Raw genomic sequence first — 18,530 nt, forward strand, 5'->3', positions numbered from 1 at the left:
CAGCCGTTGCCAAGTAGCCTATACACCTCGAAAACTGCTTGTCAGATCCAAGCCTGGACATTGAGTCCAGACATCAGAGTATTTCATCAATTTCTGTGGGATCCACCAACAATCTGATACCAGACAGTCATTGGAATTGGTTGGATGTTATCCCTTCCTTACCTTGCCCCAGAGATAAGTGGCACCAGATGTATCAGGCAGCTGCTTATCCCTCCTCCCAATCCCATTGTAATTTTGGCTTGTTTTCTTCTGTTCTCCGGTGAACTAATTTTAAGGTGTACAGGCCGTGTACTCACTGATCAACACAGACGCGGCCTGCATTATTCATATGGGGACGCAGCAAGAAACTAGGCCATGTTAATAGAAGGATCAGGTTTATTTATAAGGTGCGGCAGGTGCTCCTGCTATCAGGGACGATCGGGATTATATTATCACCGCCGAAATTAGATCAAACTAATAAGACTCCAAAACGAGAGAAGTCGGGGCCTTGTGGATTGGCAGCATAAGTGGAAATGACATCGATTTGGCTAGCACTAGATTTACTCCTCTTGTCTAATATGTAGACAGTCTGAATATGTGGCGGATTTATCACACTGAGGGATTTATATGGGGAATCTTCAGACACTTATGTCCACCTTTACTCCACCTACTGGTTATTAGGCTTGGCTTTATTCCCAGGTTATGCTGCCGGCATTGATCTATAGGGAGCTACCCTCCAAAAGGTGGCGCTAGAGTTCTCCTTGTTTCACCAAGGACTTCTTGGTATATACCTTTTTCAGAATTATTAGCATGACATGTGTGGTCTAATAAATCCCTCTACACTGCAAAGCAGCCTCTTTGAGACACCATATTTTTAATGAGATATAGTAGCCTCTCTGACACAAATGTTTGTGCACATTGGGTCATTTTAGTCACGCCCCTTCCTGCTAAGCCACACCCCTTCCTTTGCATCACAAAGTGTCTAAATCACAAAATTATCAGCTCAGTAATATTACTGACTGGCTTGCCGACTCCTTCCTGCCTGCCTTTCACTGAAAATAGTTGTGATGGCTGCTGTTCCCTACAGCAGACCATCACAGCCAGGTCAAAAAAGACAAACGGTGGTGGTCTCACATTGGCTGATAGAATACTAATGGCGGATATTGAAGAAGTGGGGTCGCTGCTATTTTTTTTTTTTTTTCATTGTGTGAAGCTGAGACAGCAGACTGCTAACTGCCTGGTGACAAATGGCAGCGGTCCCACATCAGCGATCGCCGCCATTAGTCACGTGGATAGTGGTGACGATCGTGGATGTGCGACTGCTGCCATCTGAGTTCTTATCGCCACATGAATGAAATGCCTGCTGTAAGGGACGGCCGACCATCACAGCATTCAACAGGAGGCCCCAGAAAGTAAAGAAATGGCAGCAACCCAACGGCGGCCGCTGCCATTACACATGTGAGCAGTACTTTTCTCTCCACAGACCCCATCATAGACTAGTGGGCTTTCATAGCTAACCACTTTTTAATGCGTTTCATATTCTGTTTGGTGGGTCCTGAACAGAATACCAAGCGCAGATGTGAACTGGGCCTAAGAAAGGCTGACGCTGTTATTTTAGTAAATAATCTTGAGGCTGTGGAGATTCCAAACAGGAACGCCACAACCTCCCCCCTTGCTGTGGGCAAACTGAGAGAGCCTCCCCCCAACCTCAAAGAGTTCATGTTGTTTTGGGGGTTGATTAGAATTGAGAAGGAAGTCTCTGCCTTTCTCTCTTTGGGGTAACTTCACTTCTCCCTTCCTTTTCTGGGAAAACAGAAGGGGCAAAAATTCTGTGTAGACTTAGGCCTTTCTTTAAGAAGTCCCTTTTTCTTATTTGTTGTCTTTTCAAGCAGTTTATCCAAATCTGACCCAAGCATGAGTTTCCCCTCAAAAGAAAGGTCCCATAACTTCACCTTAGACTTAGCATCTCTCTGGGTCCAGTACTTAAGTCAAAAGGCATGTCTTGCAGAACTGGATAAAACTGCTGATTTTATTGCAAAGCTTCCAGACACTGCTGAAGCATCGGCTAAGAAGACAGCGGCCATAAGCTTAGGATAGAGGCTAATATCTGATCTCTAGAAGTTTTTCCCTCTTAATGACCTTCCAGCTCCTGGTGCCAAGCATATAATGGTTTAGCTAGACTAGTAGCTGCAGTGTTTGGTATCAGCAGAGCTGCACTGGCTTCACTGGTCTTTAAGGATTCTATCAGCTTTACTATCCATTGGATCACAGAGATAAGAAGCATCCGAAAATGGACCACCACAGCAGGGGCAGAAGGGGAAAAGCAGCAGAAGACCCCCACTAAAGAGGAACCTGGGCAGGGTTTGGTGATGCCAGGAACTTAAACTCCCCTGGAGCGCAGTTCAATTTCAAGAGGGACCCCAACAGTAGACTTCATGCAGGAAGGCTACCTGGAAAGTAGCGATCCCCTGCTACCTTTTCACCAAGATAACACTTTCATCAGAGAAGGACTGTCTGAGACCTGATCTTAACAGGAAAACTGAGGACATGAGGGTGCTTTTGATTTCTGTGTTCCTGTCCCTATTAGGGTCAAGGGTCTGTCTCTCTGGGTGTTGGTGCTGTCATGGTGGTGAGGTAAAAAAAAAATATAATCACAAAAAAATGAAACCTTTGTGCTAAGTGTCTTCAGCTCCTGTGCAGAGCTCTGGGTGTCCATGGCTGCAGACTACAAACAAACCCTGTGTAGTCGGAGCCCACAGTCATTCTGTTTGGTCAGACAAGTGTACGTTTCTATACAAGGTGCGGCCAGAGTGCTCAGCTTAATTAATATGTTTGGCCACTTCATTGGCGGTGTCACAGATCCTCAGCGGAGTGACCTCTTGTTATCCCGACCTGACACTTTTCATCTGTCATCTTCTGCCCTTTTCCATTCACTTTTTAGTTAATAGGTTGTGACTAATTCTATTAATACTGACACATTATAATGTCGTCTATAGTAGATATTGATATATGGTCTGCTCTATGAATGAAGGACATTTTGTTTTCTGCATGAACAGAGACTATGGAATATTCTTAGACTACAGCACAGATGATACTGATACATGTAGGATAGAATATACCATATACTAATATAGAAGTTCTGCACAAGTGGAGTTTTCCTTTTTAAGATTTGTTTTTCTAGATTAAAACTTGTAAATCTTTGGACATAACCTTTAGACAGTGTCACATCCACCTGAAGCAGATTTCTGTGTGTGGTTCATCTTTTCATTTCAGCCATTATGCCAATCCGCTGGCTTTGTTCTGGTCTGATTTCCCGCTGTTCATGGCGAGGTGACCTGTGAAGTGCCACTTACGAGTTTTTTAGCATCCTCGAAAGCTGCATTAGTGAAAGCAAGTTCTTGCCAAAAAAATCCTTTAATGTGTTCTCTGTTTGCAGGATTATGAGGGAGCAGCCCAGTGTCGTGTTGGGAGTTGCGCATACTGTTGTGAAGAGAATGTCGCCTTTCGTGAGACAGATAGATTTTGCTCTGGACTGGATGGAGGTAGAGGCTGGACGTGCTGTCTACAGGTGGGATCATCAATACAATGTAGGCTTATGTACTTGTGCAGGGTCACCTTGTATTCTAATGACATGTTACGGGCACCTTAGATGTCTACAAAGAGACTCACTGAGTGCTTTTTATGGCCTCAGCTTTTTTGGCTACATTGGTTAGATAGATAGATAGATAGATAGATAGATAGATAGATAGATAGATAGATAGATAGATAGAATTTATAAGGCCTTCAAAGAGAGTTTTCACACCTGGGAAAATGACTGTATTCACAGGACAGAGGATAACGTGCAGATCAGTTGGGTTTCACTTCTCAGACACCCACTAATGAGAAGAAATGGGGGGTTTTGTCCCCCATTCTGAATGTAGTAGTGGTTGGGCAGCTCGCACCATTCATTGCAGTGGGAGCGCTGGAGATAACCAAGTTATGTAAGACTCTGGCACACCCATTGAATTGAACAGAGTAGTGTTCCATTCTGAATGGGGGACCAAAATTCCCTGTTTTCTCTGATCAGTTGGAGTTTGTGGGGTCTTTGCTTCACAAATTTGCAAATTATTCCCCATTCTGTAAATAGAGGATAACTTACCCTTCTAAGTATAAGTCTCCAGGTAAATGTCCAAGTGTGCCATCTGAGAAGGCATTCAATGGTCCATTCCATCCCAATAAAAATAGAGTAGGTCCTATCCTGGTCTATTCATAATAGAAAGCACTCAGATGTCACTCCATGTGTCATCCCACTGTAATCCACTGCAAACTTGGTCCCAACTCAGATACACACTTGGTCATGTGCATAGGGTCTTAAGCTGACCATACGCATTAAGTGTGTACCTTCAAACCTGCCGATTTCAACAGACAGTTTGAAGGATTCAGGAAGCCCCCATACCCATTAGATGGTCCGCCACACCCAATGAAATAAGGTTCTGAACTGTATCACTGTCTATCGTTCAGGTATCTTATCACATTTTGCTCACTTTTCTTTCCTTTTCCTTAGACAAGGCGATAAATCTGACTGCACTTACATTGTTCTCAATGGACGCCTCCGATCTGTTATTAGGAAGGATGATGGGAAGAAGCAGCTAGCAGGGGAATACGGTCGAGGGGATCTGATAGGAGTGGTAAGATAAAAACAGCATTTCTCTTATAACTTCTTCATAGATATAAGCCACATGACCAAGAAATGATTTAATGCTCCAAGTTCTTCCATTGTGAGGGCTCCCCAGGAGACAGGCGGCCCTTTCATAGGCAGTATCCAGGGTTCTCTGCACTAAGGAGAGAGGCTTGGGTGGCCTGGACACTGCACACGAAGTGGCCACATGGTGGTTACTTACAGTGCTAGTGCTGGGGCATTAGAGCAGAGATTTCTCAGTCCTTCTACTCCATGTCTATATACACCGCTCTGTTATCTTGTATATTGTGCTGTCAGCACTTTTCAGTGGACCAAACTCCTGACTGACTCCCTTTACAATGAGATTTTAATTCTGTTGTGTTTCTTACTGAAAGGACATTAGAGAGGCTAAACAGGCTGAAGCAGAAGTCTGCCCAGCTGTATCTGTGTAGGAGTCCATTTACAAGCCTAGGGTTTACGTGAAGCATTTGTACTGTAGTCTGATGTTGAAATGTACGGCTCACTGTAATCTTCCCCATATTTGTGCATCAGTGTCTGTCGCAGGATCCAGGACGCAGTATCTTGTAATCCCTCTTGGTGACACATTACTATCCTGGATCCGCCATCCTTCCAGTGAGCATTAAAATTCAGCTCAGTTTAATTGCTTGGCTTATAAATCTCCAAACTCTAGAAATGTCTTCATGTCGGGAGGAATAGAGGTCGCCGCTGCCATCCACATCATATGTTACACATCTCATTTATCACAGTCCCTTTATAACTTGTAGTCAGCAAAATCCTACTGTGCATCTTTCTGTAGGATAACCTACCTGTACATTCTCCTCGGCAGCTGGACAGGTGCACAACTATGTATACCGAATCTATATTTTCCATACGTCTTCCCACATCTATAGCTGTACAGCATACAGACTTACAACAGTCAGGAGCGTCTGACAGCAGCAGTGGTAAGATCACAGGATACTTCATTTTCTCCTAGGAAAGTCCCATTGGTTCTATACAGAAGGTCTGAGGATGAGTGTGAAGTTTGTGAACCCTTCAGAAATGTACTTGAAGGTCAATTTTATGCAGAAATAAAGAGATCTTCAGCTTCTCACAAATCCTAAAAAAGATGAACAGAACCAAATAAAATATTAGACTTCATTATTTATTTACAGAAGGAAATGATCCAATATCTCAGATCTGTGAGTTGTAAAAGTATGTGAACCCTGAGGACTAGCAGATGGGTGTTTTCAGTGGGATGACAATCTGATATGAGGGGGAGACTTGCTTTATGTAAACAAAAGGGAGGTGTCTGAGGACCTTAGAAGAAAAGTTGGGAAAGGTTACAAAACCATCTCTAAAGAGTTTGGACTCCACCAACCCACAGAGTGATGGTGTACATGGAGAAAATTCAACCCTTGAGTGGTTAAATAACAAGGATTACGACAAGAGCAAGGCCAAGGCGTATAATTAGTCCATGAGGTCACAAAGGAACCCAAGATCACCTCTATGCAACTAAAGGTAATGCATGTCCATGTAGTCCATGAGACTACGATCAGGATGGCACGGAACAACAATGATGTACTTGGCAGGATTGTAAGGAGGAAGTCACAGCTATTCAGAAACAAGATGGCTGCCAGTCTGCAGTGTGCTAAAGATGATCTAGACAAGTCAGAAGACTACTGGAATAACGCTATGTGGACACATAAAACCAAAGTAGTATTTTCTGGCTTAAATTTTTATGTCTGGAAAGAGGAAAACCCTGTATCAGCATAAAAACTTCATCCCATGGTGACTATCACATTGTGGGCCTGTTGTGCTGCATGAGGGTCAGGGCAGCTCGCCACATTGAATAGGCTGGCCTATTCGTTTTGTTTCTGGCTTTAGGAAGAAGCTAATGCCCTGTTCACATCTGCTTTTGTATTCCGTCCGTGGAGAAGTCCGCATGGAGACCCCTTGAACGGAATACAAGTGCTTTAAAAGCACACGGACCACATAGACTATAATTGGGTCCGTGTGCTTGCCGTGCACTACCTGTATGAATCATTAGGGTTGTAAACCAACCCTAAGATAAGGCAGCCACTAGAGATGAGCGAACACTATTCGAAACAGCCGTTTCGAATAGCACGCTTCCATAGAAATGAATGGACGTAGCCGGCACGCAGACTTTGCCGGCGGCCGGTCACTTAACTTCCTGCGTGCCGGCTACGTCCATTCATTTCTATGGAAGCGTGCTATTCGAAACGGCTGTTCCGAATAGTGTTCGCTCGTCTCTTGCAGCCATTTATCTCCAGTTGTGTATCAGTCATTTAGTTGCAGGGTGACCCTGACTTTCAATTACAGCGCCCTTGGATGAAAGAGGAATTCTAGGTTCACAATATGGATAGGTCATTGTCAAATTGGTGGGGGGGTCCAGCTGTTTGCACATCTACCAATCACGTGGGACCACAGCCTTTGAACAAGCACAGCCTTCTCCATTTACATGGCTTCCTTCAATGCTGTGCTTGGTATTCAATTGAATAGGGCAAAGCTGCAGTACCCATCACAACCACTACTAGGCTGGTGATGTACACATACACAAGGCAGAGCAAACTATGAAGAGGCCGCAGCACCTGCCCCCTCAGAGGGGGGTAATCAGAGGGGGTGCTGAGAGTCAGACCCCTAACTATCATATCTGAGTGGTAACACACTATGTATCTGGGTGCAGCTGTAACGGCACTGGTGGCCGGGGTCTGGATGCAGCTACGGCCACATCCAAGTACCACAAGGGGCAGTACATGTGAACTAGGCCTTGGAGGACACGGCAAGAAATAAAAATAGGTCCTAGAGGGAGGGGGGACACCCAGACTGTTTCTTTAATAATAAGAGCATGATGAACTTCAGGGGTCAAAATTTAGTAGGAAAAAGTAGATTGCACCAACCAGTATAATGTTACAGAGAAACAAAAATGACTTCATTGAAGGTGTGGATGTAATATGTACTGTGCCAAGTATAGCTGCGAGCCCTGTGGGACGGCCCGGCTGCTCTCTATATAGCACTGACCCTGATATCTGCTGCTTTTTCTGTCTGTCAGTGACGCACTAGCACAGCGTGCCCTGTAGTTGCTAGGTTCGCTGTTTTTCCAGTTTTCCTTCAATCTCTACTAATTGACTTTGCTCTCAGACGTGAGACTGGGATTGTAGGCCTTATAGGTGGATATAGTGTCTCCTAGGAGCAGAGTGTTGGGGGTTAGTTGTGACGTGATACATCGCTCATAACAGAGGCTTAGATACGTCACTATGGCAGCCTGGCAACCACCATTCACTGTACCAGGATTACAAGGCTGTAGGGCTGTGAACACAGGACTGTGATGTTCTCATTCCTCTAGTTTACTAGGACATAAAGTTTCTTTTAGAATTTCCTAAAGGAGCCAGATCTATGGGCCAGGGCATGTTCTTATGTCACAGATGTGTGGCTGTCCAGTTGTTCTTTTAAGGTGAATTCACACACTTCAGAATTGTTAATTCTGCATCTGAAAACTTTTTCCTTTCATCTGAATGGTGTTTAAGCAGCATCTGGTTTTCTGCAAGTCCTAGATATCTATGCCAAGTCTATAACATAATAGTGTCACCTTGTGCAGTGTCATCTGATGACCTAGGGCACCTTAAAGGTGAATGACACCTTGCATGCTTGCAGCAGCCACTGTGAAATTGCCAGTGTTTAACCCACTGCAAAGTACAATAGCAGTGTAGTAGATGGGGATTAAACAAATCCTATCCGCACGCTGCAGGAAAAACTAAATACAAAGTGTCTTGTCCTGCAGGTTCTGAACACTGTGGGTTTGAAGGTTAAGCTCAGTCAACCACTGCAAGCATCTCACAGCAGATCCGACCTGTGTGGCCTTAGCCTAAAGGGATTTTCTGGCCTACAGGCCAATGTTAATATTGATGACCTATTCACATCCAAGCCCGGCACTGTTGACTAGAGCCTGAACAGAAGTCTCAGTCTACTGTCATGTGGGTGTGCTGGAGGACTGCAGCTCTGCCATCACATGAATGTGTGTTCAGTTCCTTTCTGTGCGGGGGAGATGGACCAGGAGACAGTCAGACAAATGTTTCTGATGGTCTCCAAGATCTTGCCAAAAAAAAAGAGTGAAGTTTTGCACACTGCAGTTGTTCCCACACGGATCGCAGTTGTACACACATTGTACTTTGCACTACTGTGTGTCTCCGTGCTGTTCTTGTGAAGTCTACTGTAAACCCGGGCAACTCGCACAACAAAGATTTATTCCCCCGGCTTGAGGCCTGACTCATTGAAATAGTTTAAAGCACCACTAAGACAACAAAGTACCAGGCAGCATATACGGCCATCTTCTAGGGAGTAATGATCCTAGCACTCTGTAAGGTTGTTTAGTATAACAGGCCTCTAGGTAATGGTTCACATTTGGCTGTCTCATGTTGCATTGTTTCAGTAAATTATTTGTTATACCCTGTTTGGAGACTGAGGTGTGACCTGAATCTATCTCTCCTGTTATTTCTACACATTTCTCAGCCTGTGGTTCAGCTTTAGCACTTGACTTATTTGTTACCAATGTGTCTGGCACAACAAACCTTCCCAGTATTCACCGTCTCAGGCCACGAGCTAGAAGTGTGATAAATCTCTCTCTCCTACAGCAGCTGGCCAGTTTCCTGAGCTTGTCCCAGGCAGATTGTAACTACAGTGAATACATGGCTGCAGACAAGTTATCTGAGCCCCACGAGAAATTCTCCACATCAATATGGCTGCTAGGCAGGAAGGGTTAATGTCCTGCCAAGACACCTTGTCCCTGCTTCTGAATGTAACCAGTAAAAGTTTCAGGTGCTGACATGAAGCAGAGGTCCTGAACTTGGTGTAGGGAATAACACCGTACATTGTGCTTATCCTATATACTCATTGCAGGTGGAAGCCTTAACACACCAACCAAGAGCAACAACCGTCCACGCTGTACGAGACTCCGAGCTCGCCAAACTCCCTGAGGGCGCACTGACGTCCATCAAACGCAAGTATCCACAGGTATACAGCACATTATACTATAGTTTGCCGCTACAACCACCATTTTTCTCAGTAATGCATACATTTTTTGAAGTGTTTTCTCATCTTATACTCGCTATCTTACAGAGAGGATAAGTGGCTAAGTTGCAGATCAGCAGGGCCCGACTGTTGGGGAGTGTGTTGCTCTCCGTTCTAAATAAAGCAACGGTGAGACCTCTGGGTGCTGAAGCTACTAGTGGATGGGTGGTGCGTTCAGCTCCACTTCTATTCAAGTGATGAATATGTAATGTAGTGAACGGGGCTGCTGTGCTTTTCCTATTACTTAACCATCCACTAACAGCTTCTGACACCCAGAGGCTGCTAGAACAGATGATCTGTGTGGAGGTCTGATTGTCAGATTTCAATAGATCACATACTGATGACCTTATGGTAGTGATGGCGAACCTTTTAGTGCCCAAACTGCAACCCAAAACCCACTAATTTTTAGCAAAGTGCCAACATTGCAATTTAACCTTAATACTCTGCAGATCCACAATTGTGGACCAATACGGGTCTGCAAAATACAGTCGCGTGAAAGGAGCTTTACAGAGCTTTCAATAATACAAACAACTTTGGACTGCTTTTGGTACTTTTGAACAATTAATATTCACTATTTATATCGCATAGGATCTGTTTTATAGTGACCGTGCAATGTTATTACAACCTGTACTAATATCATGTGTGCTGTAAAACAGATACTGTGTGATATAAATATTAAAGAGGCCCCACACAGTATAATCTGCTCCACAGTGGCCCCCACACAGTAAATTCTGACACCTTTCAGGTGTTTGTGCATTTGCACATGTTCTTCAAAGAAGCGCTTGTCAGGGCATCTGGGACAGCTGTTCTGGGTTCCCCATTAGCAAGCGATCCAGGGGCCTGACTGGGGTGATGGCCCTCTAGCACACCAGCCATAGGTTCACCATCACCAGGGCCGGCTCCAGGTTTGTGTGGGCCCTTGGGCGACAGAGCCTCAGTGGGCTCCTTTCAGAGCAACCCATGCACACTGCAGCAATAAAAAAAAAAAAAAAATTTAAGTGGCGTGTAATACGAGTAGATACCAGTAGATAGTAGTAGATACAAGCAGTTACAACTAGAGATGAGCGAGTACTGTTCGGATCAGCCGATCCGAACAGCACGCTCGCATAGAAATGAATGGACGTAGCCGGCACGCGGGGGGTTAATCGGCCGGCCGCCGTCAAAGTGGAAGTACCAGGTGCATCCATTCATTTCTATGGACCGTGCTGTTCGGATCGGCTGATCCGAACAGTACTCGCTCATCTCTAGTTACAACCTTTTAAGACATCAGCAAGTAAAGAGGAATTTTAGGCCCTGACCATCACGGACCTATGGAACGGATAGATCAAAATTCAAAGGGGTTTATAAATGTTACCATTCAGATCCCATACAGCCTGGACACAGTCACGGCACATCACTTGTTGTGCTGCCAAAAACAACTATTTTTAGGGCTCGGGCAACAAATGAGCTTGTTTACTGGCGAGCACTGCCGTGTTTACACAGGGTACTAATCAGGACCGAGCCATCCTAAGAACACTTGTGTGTCTAGTCATCTGTCCCTGTGAAAGACCCTTTACATATCATATATACACAGGAATACAGGCAGTGATGTGTCCGTATATATCACACACTGGTACGTAGCCAGTAGCACTGATATGTAGCCAGTGTTATTCTCTCCATTTGATTTGATTATTATATAATTATTGTATAATACATGTGTATAAGTTGCATGTCCTCTAAAATTTTCAAAAACTTGATCGCAATATAAAATCTTTACACTCTGTGGCTATATAAGGGTTAATGTGGCACTTTCCTTGGAGAGTTCATTCAGATGAAATCCAATTACTGAAATGCATACAAAATCAATATCCGCCCGTTTCCCGCCAGGCTCCCGAGCTATTATCAGCTGATTGATAGTGATTGTTGAATTGGCCAAGTCTTGCAGAAATTAATTCACAGATTTTTCTCTCTTCAGGTGGTGACCCGACTTATCCATCTACTCGGAGAGAAGATTCTTGGCAGCTTACAGCAGGTCAATGGGCCCCTGACAGGTAAGAAACAGCAATTGGCTTTTCTCTTTGCACTTGGCGAGATGCTGAGTTGTTGTATTTATGGACGTGGCAGAGATCCAGCACATCATACATCATTTAGTCATTACCACCACACATACAGATTGCAGAGGATGCATGACACATGGGATGGGAAGAAGGGGGTGGTGAATAGTGGCAGTGCGATGGAAATGTGTTGTCAGCAATATCTGCTGGTGATTGTCTGAAGGACTGTGCAAACAGTGGTTGGACTGTCTTGGGCATCACCAGTTAATGTGTGGGGAAAAATGTCATATTAGACTGGTGTTTAAAGTCATATCATGGCTAGGAAATTACCTGGCAAGGTTTGGGTTTTTTGGCCTCGATGTGAATCTTTTAAGTTCTGTATATATAGAGGCTTTTATCTTCCTCTTCTACCCGTACTGTGCAGTTTATCATCATTATTCACTGTCCCGGTAAGCTGTAATGTTAGCACAACTTCTTATCTCAAACCCCTGCAGCTGAATATAAGAATCTTTGTAATAGAGGTTATTAAAGTGTTTCCTTCTTCTTTTCGTCTTCCTTCCATTTATTCAGACACTTTTGACTAATAACAAAAATACATGCTATTTTTAGGAATGCATGGATAGTTTCAAAAACATGTTTTATAGAAAAAAAATGCGTGTGTAACAGTCTAAACCAGGGGTCCTCAAACTTTTTAAACAGTGGGCCGGAGGCAGAGCAGGTCGCACAGATCAGGAGTGGTGCCCTCCAATAGGTAAAGTGAAGTGCGCTCCATGGCCTGGCCCGAGCTCCCCAGGAGCTTCATTATAAATGCACGCCTGCCGGCGTTGTCGGCGGGGCCAGACAGAAGTGCTTGACGGGCCGCATGTGGCCCTCGGGCCGCAGTTTCAGGACCCCTGGTCTAAACCAAACCTAATGGATTCAGTCAATCTCTGTCCTCAGCCTCATACACAGAAGTCTATGGAGAGGAGGAGGATGCTGTTGTTTTCCAAGGGTTCAGTCTTGTCTTGGAACATATAGCAGTGTTATTATAGAGTTCTCCCAACCACTGTATCAGAGTGTAATAGCTGAAGGTTTTTTTTAATTTTTTTTTTAATGTAGATTGTGAGTCCCATATAGGGATCACAATGTACATTTATTTTTCTCCATTTAAGTATTTCTTTGTAGAATGAGGAGGAAATCCAAGCAAACATGGGGAGAACATACAAACTCCTTGCAGATGGTGTTCCTGGCAGGATTCGAACCCAAGACTCCAGTGCTGCAAGGCTGCAGTGCTAACCACTGAGCCACCGTGTTGCCCCCTAGCTGAAGTGACTTCTGTGCCCTTTCCAGCTGCCGCCCTTCTCCTCTCCATAGACTAACATGTAAAAAATACCGTAATAGTAGCGAAAGGAGGCATTTCTTTAATAAGTTATCTTACAAAGTTTCTTCTGTTCACCTGCACTATGTATTTATAAGTTGGTCTATAGATGGAGATGAAGTTTAATAAAGCTGCTAGTAGGGATAACAGAAGCAGGAAGAGCCTTAATATATTCACATACAAGATACAAATGAGCTTTATTAGCATTACAAAAGTATAAAACATTTGGTGTTGCCAAAGCAGAAAAGGGGATTGGGGGTTGGGGGGGGTGGAGGGGATGGGTACGGGGTCTGTGGCTTGGGGTTTGAGTGTCCTTAGGGTCTCGTCGTTCTTGTTTGGGGCATGCGGGTATCGGTGGGTATGGGATAAACAGGGGGCAATTAGTGGTGTTCGGGTGGTGGGTTTAATAGTCTCTGGGGGGTGGGGGGTTTGATAGTCCATGCGTCTCATCTTCCTCTTGTTTGGTGACAGCTGGACACGTATTGGGCAGCGATCTCCACAGTGGCCGCCTCTTCTCCCAGTAGGATGTAGAGTTTCCTCTTCTCGTCTGCAGATATGAAGTCTGGGATGTGGGCAGAGAGTCTTTGGTAGTAGACGGCCCTCACAGCTGAGTATTTGGTGCAGTGTAGCAGGAAGTGGGTCTCGTCTTCTAGGGCCCCCTGGTCACAGTGCTGGCACAGTCTGTTCTCCCGTGGCTTGTACGTCTGCCTGTGTCGCCCCGTCTCTATCTCTAGGTTGTGGGCGCTCAGTCTGTACCGGCTCAGGGTCTGTCTGTGTTTGGGGTGGCGTATTCTTTGTAGGGATTGGTACACGGTGAGTTTCTTGGAGTTATTTATTTTGTTTCTCCATTCTTCAGTGTACCGCTCTCTGTTTGCCTCTGTGTTCGCCTTTATTTGGAGATTTACTAAGCAAAATGTGCCAGAATTGTGTGTAATTTTTGCTAAAAACTTTATATGTTGCTTTGTGATACATTTATCAGAAGTTTTTTGGGAAACTGGATATGGCATAAGTTGTGACACCATGTGCCAAAATTTTAGCACATTTTTGTGGCATTGACTAAGCCAACGTGATAGGAGGTGTAAAGTTAGAGCAGATTTACTATTCAGCATGAGACACTTGGATAAATCTGATCTGTCTTCAGACTGTCCAGCCTAAATTTGCCTGACATTTGGACAACGTAAGTAAATCTGCCGCTATACAGTGTACGGGTTCACCTTGGCAATGCTCAGTTAGTGTTGCTAAGGAAAAACTTCACAGGCGGTTTTCTCATTAAAACAGTCCAAATCCCTTAATAAAGAATATTAGAGAGATGTTCATTAGCTTTTCCCTGCACGTTTATTAAAAAAAAAATAAAAAAAACTGAAACGACCATCAAGCTTGGAACAAATCTCATCTGCACAGTGTGGAAAAATCCTCAGCCGAAACTCCCCCACAGTGCCCGTCTTTGCCCTGTGCAATTCACCCCTTGGATTACATTAGAAGAAATCTGTGATAAATCCATCAGATTTGGGTGAGTCCTCTGGACCCCACACAGCTGTTCTAGTAGCGTCTGGTCCTCCAGAAGAAGTTTCAGCAGTGGGCAGGGAGCACAGATAGGCCCTACTATAGGAGTGACACAACAGCGCCATCCATGGCATAGTGGGGACCTGGAGAAGTGCAGCTTCACTACTTAAATAGAAGAGTCTGCACATCTTATAGCTTCTGGTGCTCAGGCTGACTGAACAGCTGATCTGTGTGTGGTAGGGAAAATTGGTTTTGTTACCATGTTGTTATTTACAGGGGTTGTATGGCCCCAAAATCAGAGTGTGGGTATTTATGGTCTGGTTTGTAGTTAACTAGTGTTGGAGGCTGCTGAACTATAGAAACTCACCCCCTCCTCTCCCCAGGCAAGGCGGAAACCTACAATGATCCTGTCACTCAGTATTAGACAATGTGTACTGAGACCTCTCCATCACCTTCCTATAGACTATGGTAATATGCACATAGATGGCCCCTATAAGACCAGGCCTGCGGCGCTGATCACTATAAAAGCAACTCGGCAGAGGATTGCGCTCACCATGGACAAGACATTTATAGCAGATCACGGGTAATAAAATGTTATTATTTCACCTGAGGGGTCAGCACATGGATCAGAAACCGGTGATCCTGGCAGTAACCCAACCCCTACAGCGCTGTGTGCCCTTACACTGCCATCTCTGGAGCCCTGTTATATGCCGCAGTATTTCCACATAACCTGCTCCCGCTGCTCGGGCACTCAGGATAATTCGCCTGCTCCGGATGTTTCCTTGGTTACGGTGCGGTGACTCATCTGTCCCAGCTGAGTGTAAACAGCCTGGCACTTACCTGAATAGTATTACTATAGTAGTGTGTGCTGTGCAGCGCCAGCTTGTGGCTGTTTGTGTTATTAGCTTTTGCATCCAGTCACTAAGCCTAGTTAGGATACGGTGTACTTCAATTTTGTATGTTTGCAGGTGTTGTCTGTATGATTATATGTCTATATCAGGAGTAAGAGACCTTCATCACTCCAGCTGTTGTGAAGATACAACTCCCAACATGTTCACTCCATAGGAGTTCTATGAATAGCTGGAGTGTCAAAGGTTGCCTACCTCTGCTCTATATAGTACGTGCAGGTGTTGTCAGTATGGTGAGGTGTCTATATAGTACGTGCAGGTCTGGTATGTATGGTGAGGTGTCTATATAGTACGTGCAGGTGTTGTCAGTATGGTGAGGTGTCTATATAGTACGTGCAGGTGTTGTCTGTATGGTGAGGCGTCTATATAGTATGTGCAGGTGTTGTCAGTATGGTGAGGTGTCTATATAGTACGTGCAGGTGTTGTCAGTATGGTGAGGTGTCTATATAGTACGTGCAGGTGTTGTCTGTATGGTGAGGCGTCTATATAGTATGTGCAGGTGTTGTCAGTATGGTGAGGCGTCTATATAGTACGTGCAGGTGTTGTCAGTATGGTGAGGTGTCTATATAGTACGTGCAGGTGTTGTCTGTATGGTGAGGCGTCTATATAGTATGTGCAGGTGTTGTCAGTATGGTGAGGTGTCTATATAGTACATGCAGGTGTTGTCAGTATGGTGAGGTCACTATATAGTACATGCAGGTGTTGTCTGTATGGTGAGGCGTCTATATAGTATGTGCAGGTGTTGTCAGTATGGTGAGGTGTCTATATAGTACGTGCAGGTGTTGTCAGTATGGTGAGGTGTCTATATAGTACGTGCAGGTGTTGTCTGTATGGTGAGGCGTCTATATAGTATGTGCAGGTGTTGTCAGTATGGTGAGGTGTCTATATAGTACGTGCAGGTGTTGTCAGTATGGTGAGGTGTCTATATAGTACGTGCAGGTGTTGTCAGTATGGTGAGGTGTCTATATAGTACGTGCAGGTGTTGTCTGTATGGTGAGGTGTCTATATAGTACGTGCAGGTGTTGTCAGTATGGTGAGGTGTCTATATAGTACGTGCAGGTATTGTCTGTATGGTGAGGTGTCTATATAGTACGTGCAGGTGTTGTCCGTATGGTGTGGTGTCTATATAGTACGTGCAGGTGTTGTCAGTATGGTGAGGTGTCTATATAGTACGTGCAGGTGTTGTCAGTATGGTGAGGTCACTATATAGTACGTGCAGGTATGGTATGTATGGTGAGGTCACTATATAGTACATGCAGGTGTTGTCTGTATGGTGAGGTGTCTATATAGTACATGCAGGTGTTGTCAGTATGGTGAGGTCACTATATAGTACATGCAGGTGTTGTCTGTATGGTGAGGTGTCTATATAGTACGTGCAGGTGTTGTCAGTATGGTGAGGTGTCTATATAGTACGTGCAGGTGTTGTCAGTATGGTGAGGTGTCTATATAGTACGTGCAGGTGTTGTCTGTATGGTGAGGTGTCTATATAGTACGTGCAGGTGTTGTCTGTATGGTGAGGTGTCTATATAGTACGTGCAGGTGTTGTCTGTATGGTGAGGTGTCTATATAGTACGTGCAGGTGTTGTCTGTATGGTGAGGTGTCTATATAGTACGTGCAGGTGTTGTCCGTATGGTGAGGTGTCTATATAGTACGTGCAGGTGTTGTCTGTATGGTGAGGTGTCTATATAGTACGTGCAGGTGTTGTCCGTATGGTGAGGTGTCTATATAGTACGTGCAGGTGTTGTCTGTATGGTGAGGTGTCTATATAGTACGTGCAGGTGTTGTCTGTATGGTGAGGTGTCTATATAGTATGTGCAGGTGTTGTCTGTATGGTGAGGTGTCTATATAGTACGTGCAGGTGTTGTCTGTATGGTGAGGTGTCTATATAGTACGTGCAGGTGTTGTCCGTATGGTGAGGTGTCTATATAGTACGTGCAGGTGTTGTCCGTATGGTGAGGTGTCTATATAGTACGTGCAGGTGTTGTCTGTATGGTGAGGTGTCTATATAGTACGTGCAGGTGTTGTCTGTATGGTGAGGTGTCTATATAGTACGTGCAGGTGTTGTCTGTATGGTGAGGTGTCTATATAGTACGTGCAGGTGTTGTCAGTATGGTGAGGTGTCTATATAGTACGTGCAGGTGTTGTCAGTATGGTGAGGTGTCTATATAGTACGTGCAGGTGTTGTCAGTATGGTGAGGTGTCTATATAGTACGTGCAGGTGTTGTCAGTATGGTGAGGTGTCTATATAGTACGTGCAGGTGTTGTCAGTATGGTGAGGTGTCTATATAGTACGTGCAGGTGTTGTCAGTATGGTGAGGTGTCTATATAGTACGTGCAGGTGTTGTCAGTATGGTGAGGTGTCTATATAGTACGTGCAGGTGTTGTCTGTATGGTGAGGTGTCTATATAGTACGTGCAGGTGTTGTCAGTATGGTGAGGTGTCTGTATAGTACATGCAGGTGTTGTCCGTATGGTGAGGTCACTATATAGTACGTGCAGGTGTGGTATATGTATGGAGAGGTCACTATATAGTACGTGCAGGCGTGGTATATGTATGGAGAGGTCACTATATAGTACGTGCAGGCGTGGTATATGTATGGTGAGGTCACTATATAGTACGTGCAGGTGTGGTATGTATGGTGAGGTCACTATATAGCAGGGGTAGGGAACCTTCGGCTCTCCAGCTGCTGTGAAACTACAACTCCCAGCATGCTCCATTCACTTCCATGGGAGTTCCCAGAACAGCAGAGCCAGTATGCATGCTGGGAGTTGTAGTTTTGCAACAGCTGGAGAGCCGAAGGTTCCCTACCCCTGCTATATAGTATGTGCAGGTGTGGTATGTATGGTGAGGTCACGTGTGTTCACATGTTTTTCACTGCTTTACTGACTAATTTTGCACGTTACACACACACACACACACACACACACACACCTCTATAGATAAACCACAGTGTTAATATGCACACACTGTTTTCCACCATATTTTTTTTCCTGCAGTATGGGGCTGA

At 44.7% G+C, this 18,530-nt stretch overlaps 1 protein-coding gene across 4 annotated transcripts in view; it reads left to right on the top strand.

Moving 5' to 3' along the window:
- Positions 1–18,530, top strand: part of PNPLA7 (patatin like domain 7, lysophospholipase) — a 104,566-nt gene that overhangs the window by 54,560 nt on the left and 31,476 nt on the right. For all 4 annotated transcript variants that reach the window (XM_075259111.1, XM_075259110.1, XM_075259112.1 and 1 more), the window contains 4 exons: positions 3,416–3,547; positions 4,523–4,646; positions 9,551–9,664; positions 11,676–11,751. In XM_075259111.1, coding sequence (XP_075115212.1) covers positions 3,416–3,547; positions 4,523–4,646; positions 9,551–9,664; positions 11,676–11,751 — 446 coding nt within the window. The remainder of the gene's footprint in view (positions 1–3,415; positions 3,548–4,522; positions 4,647–9,550; positions 9,665–11,675; positions 11,752–18,530) is intronic.

This window comes from Leptodactylus fuscus, chromosome 11 (assembly GCF_031893055.1).
Source record: "Leptodactylus fuscus isolate aLepFus1 chromosome 11, aLepFus1.hap2, whole genome shotgun sequence".
NCBI classification, from domain to species: domain Eukaryota; kingdom Metazoa; phylum Chordata; class Amphibia; order Anura; family Leptodactylidae; genus Leptodactylus; species Leptodactylus fuscus.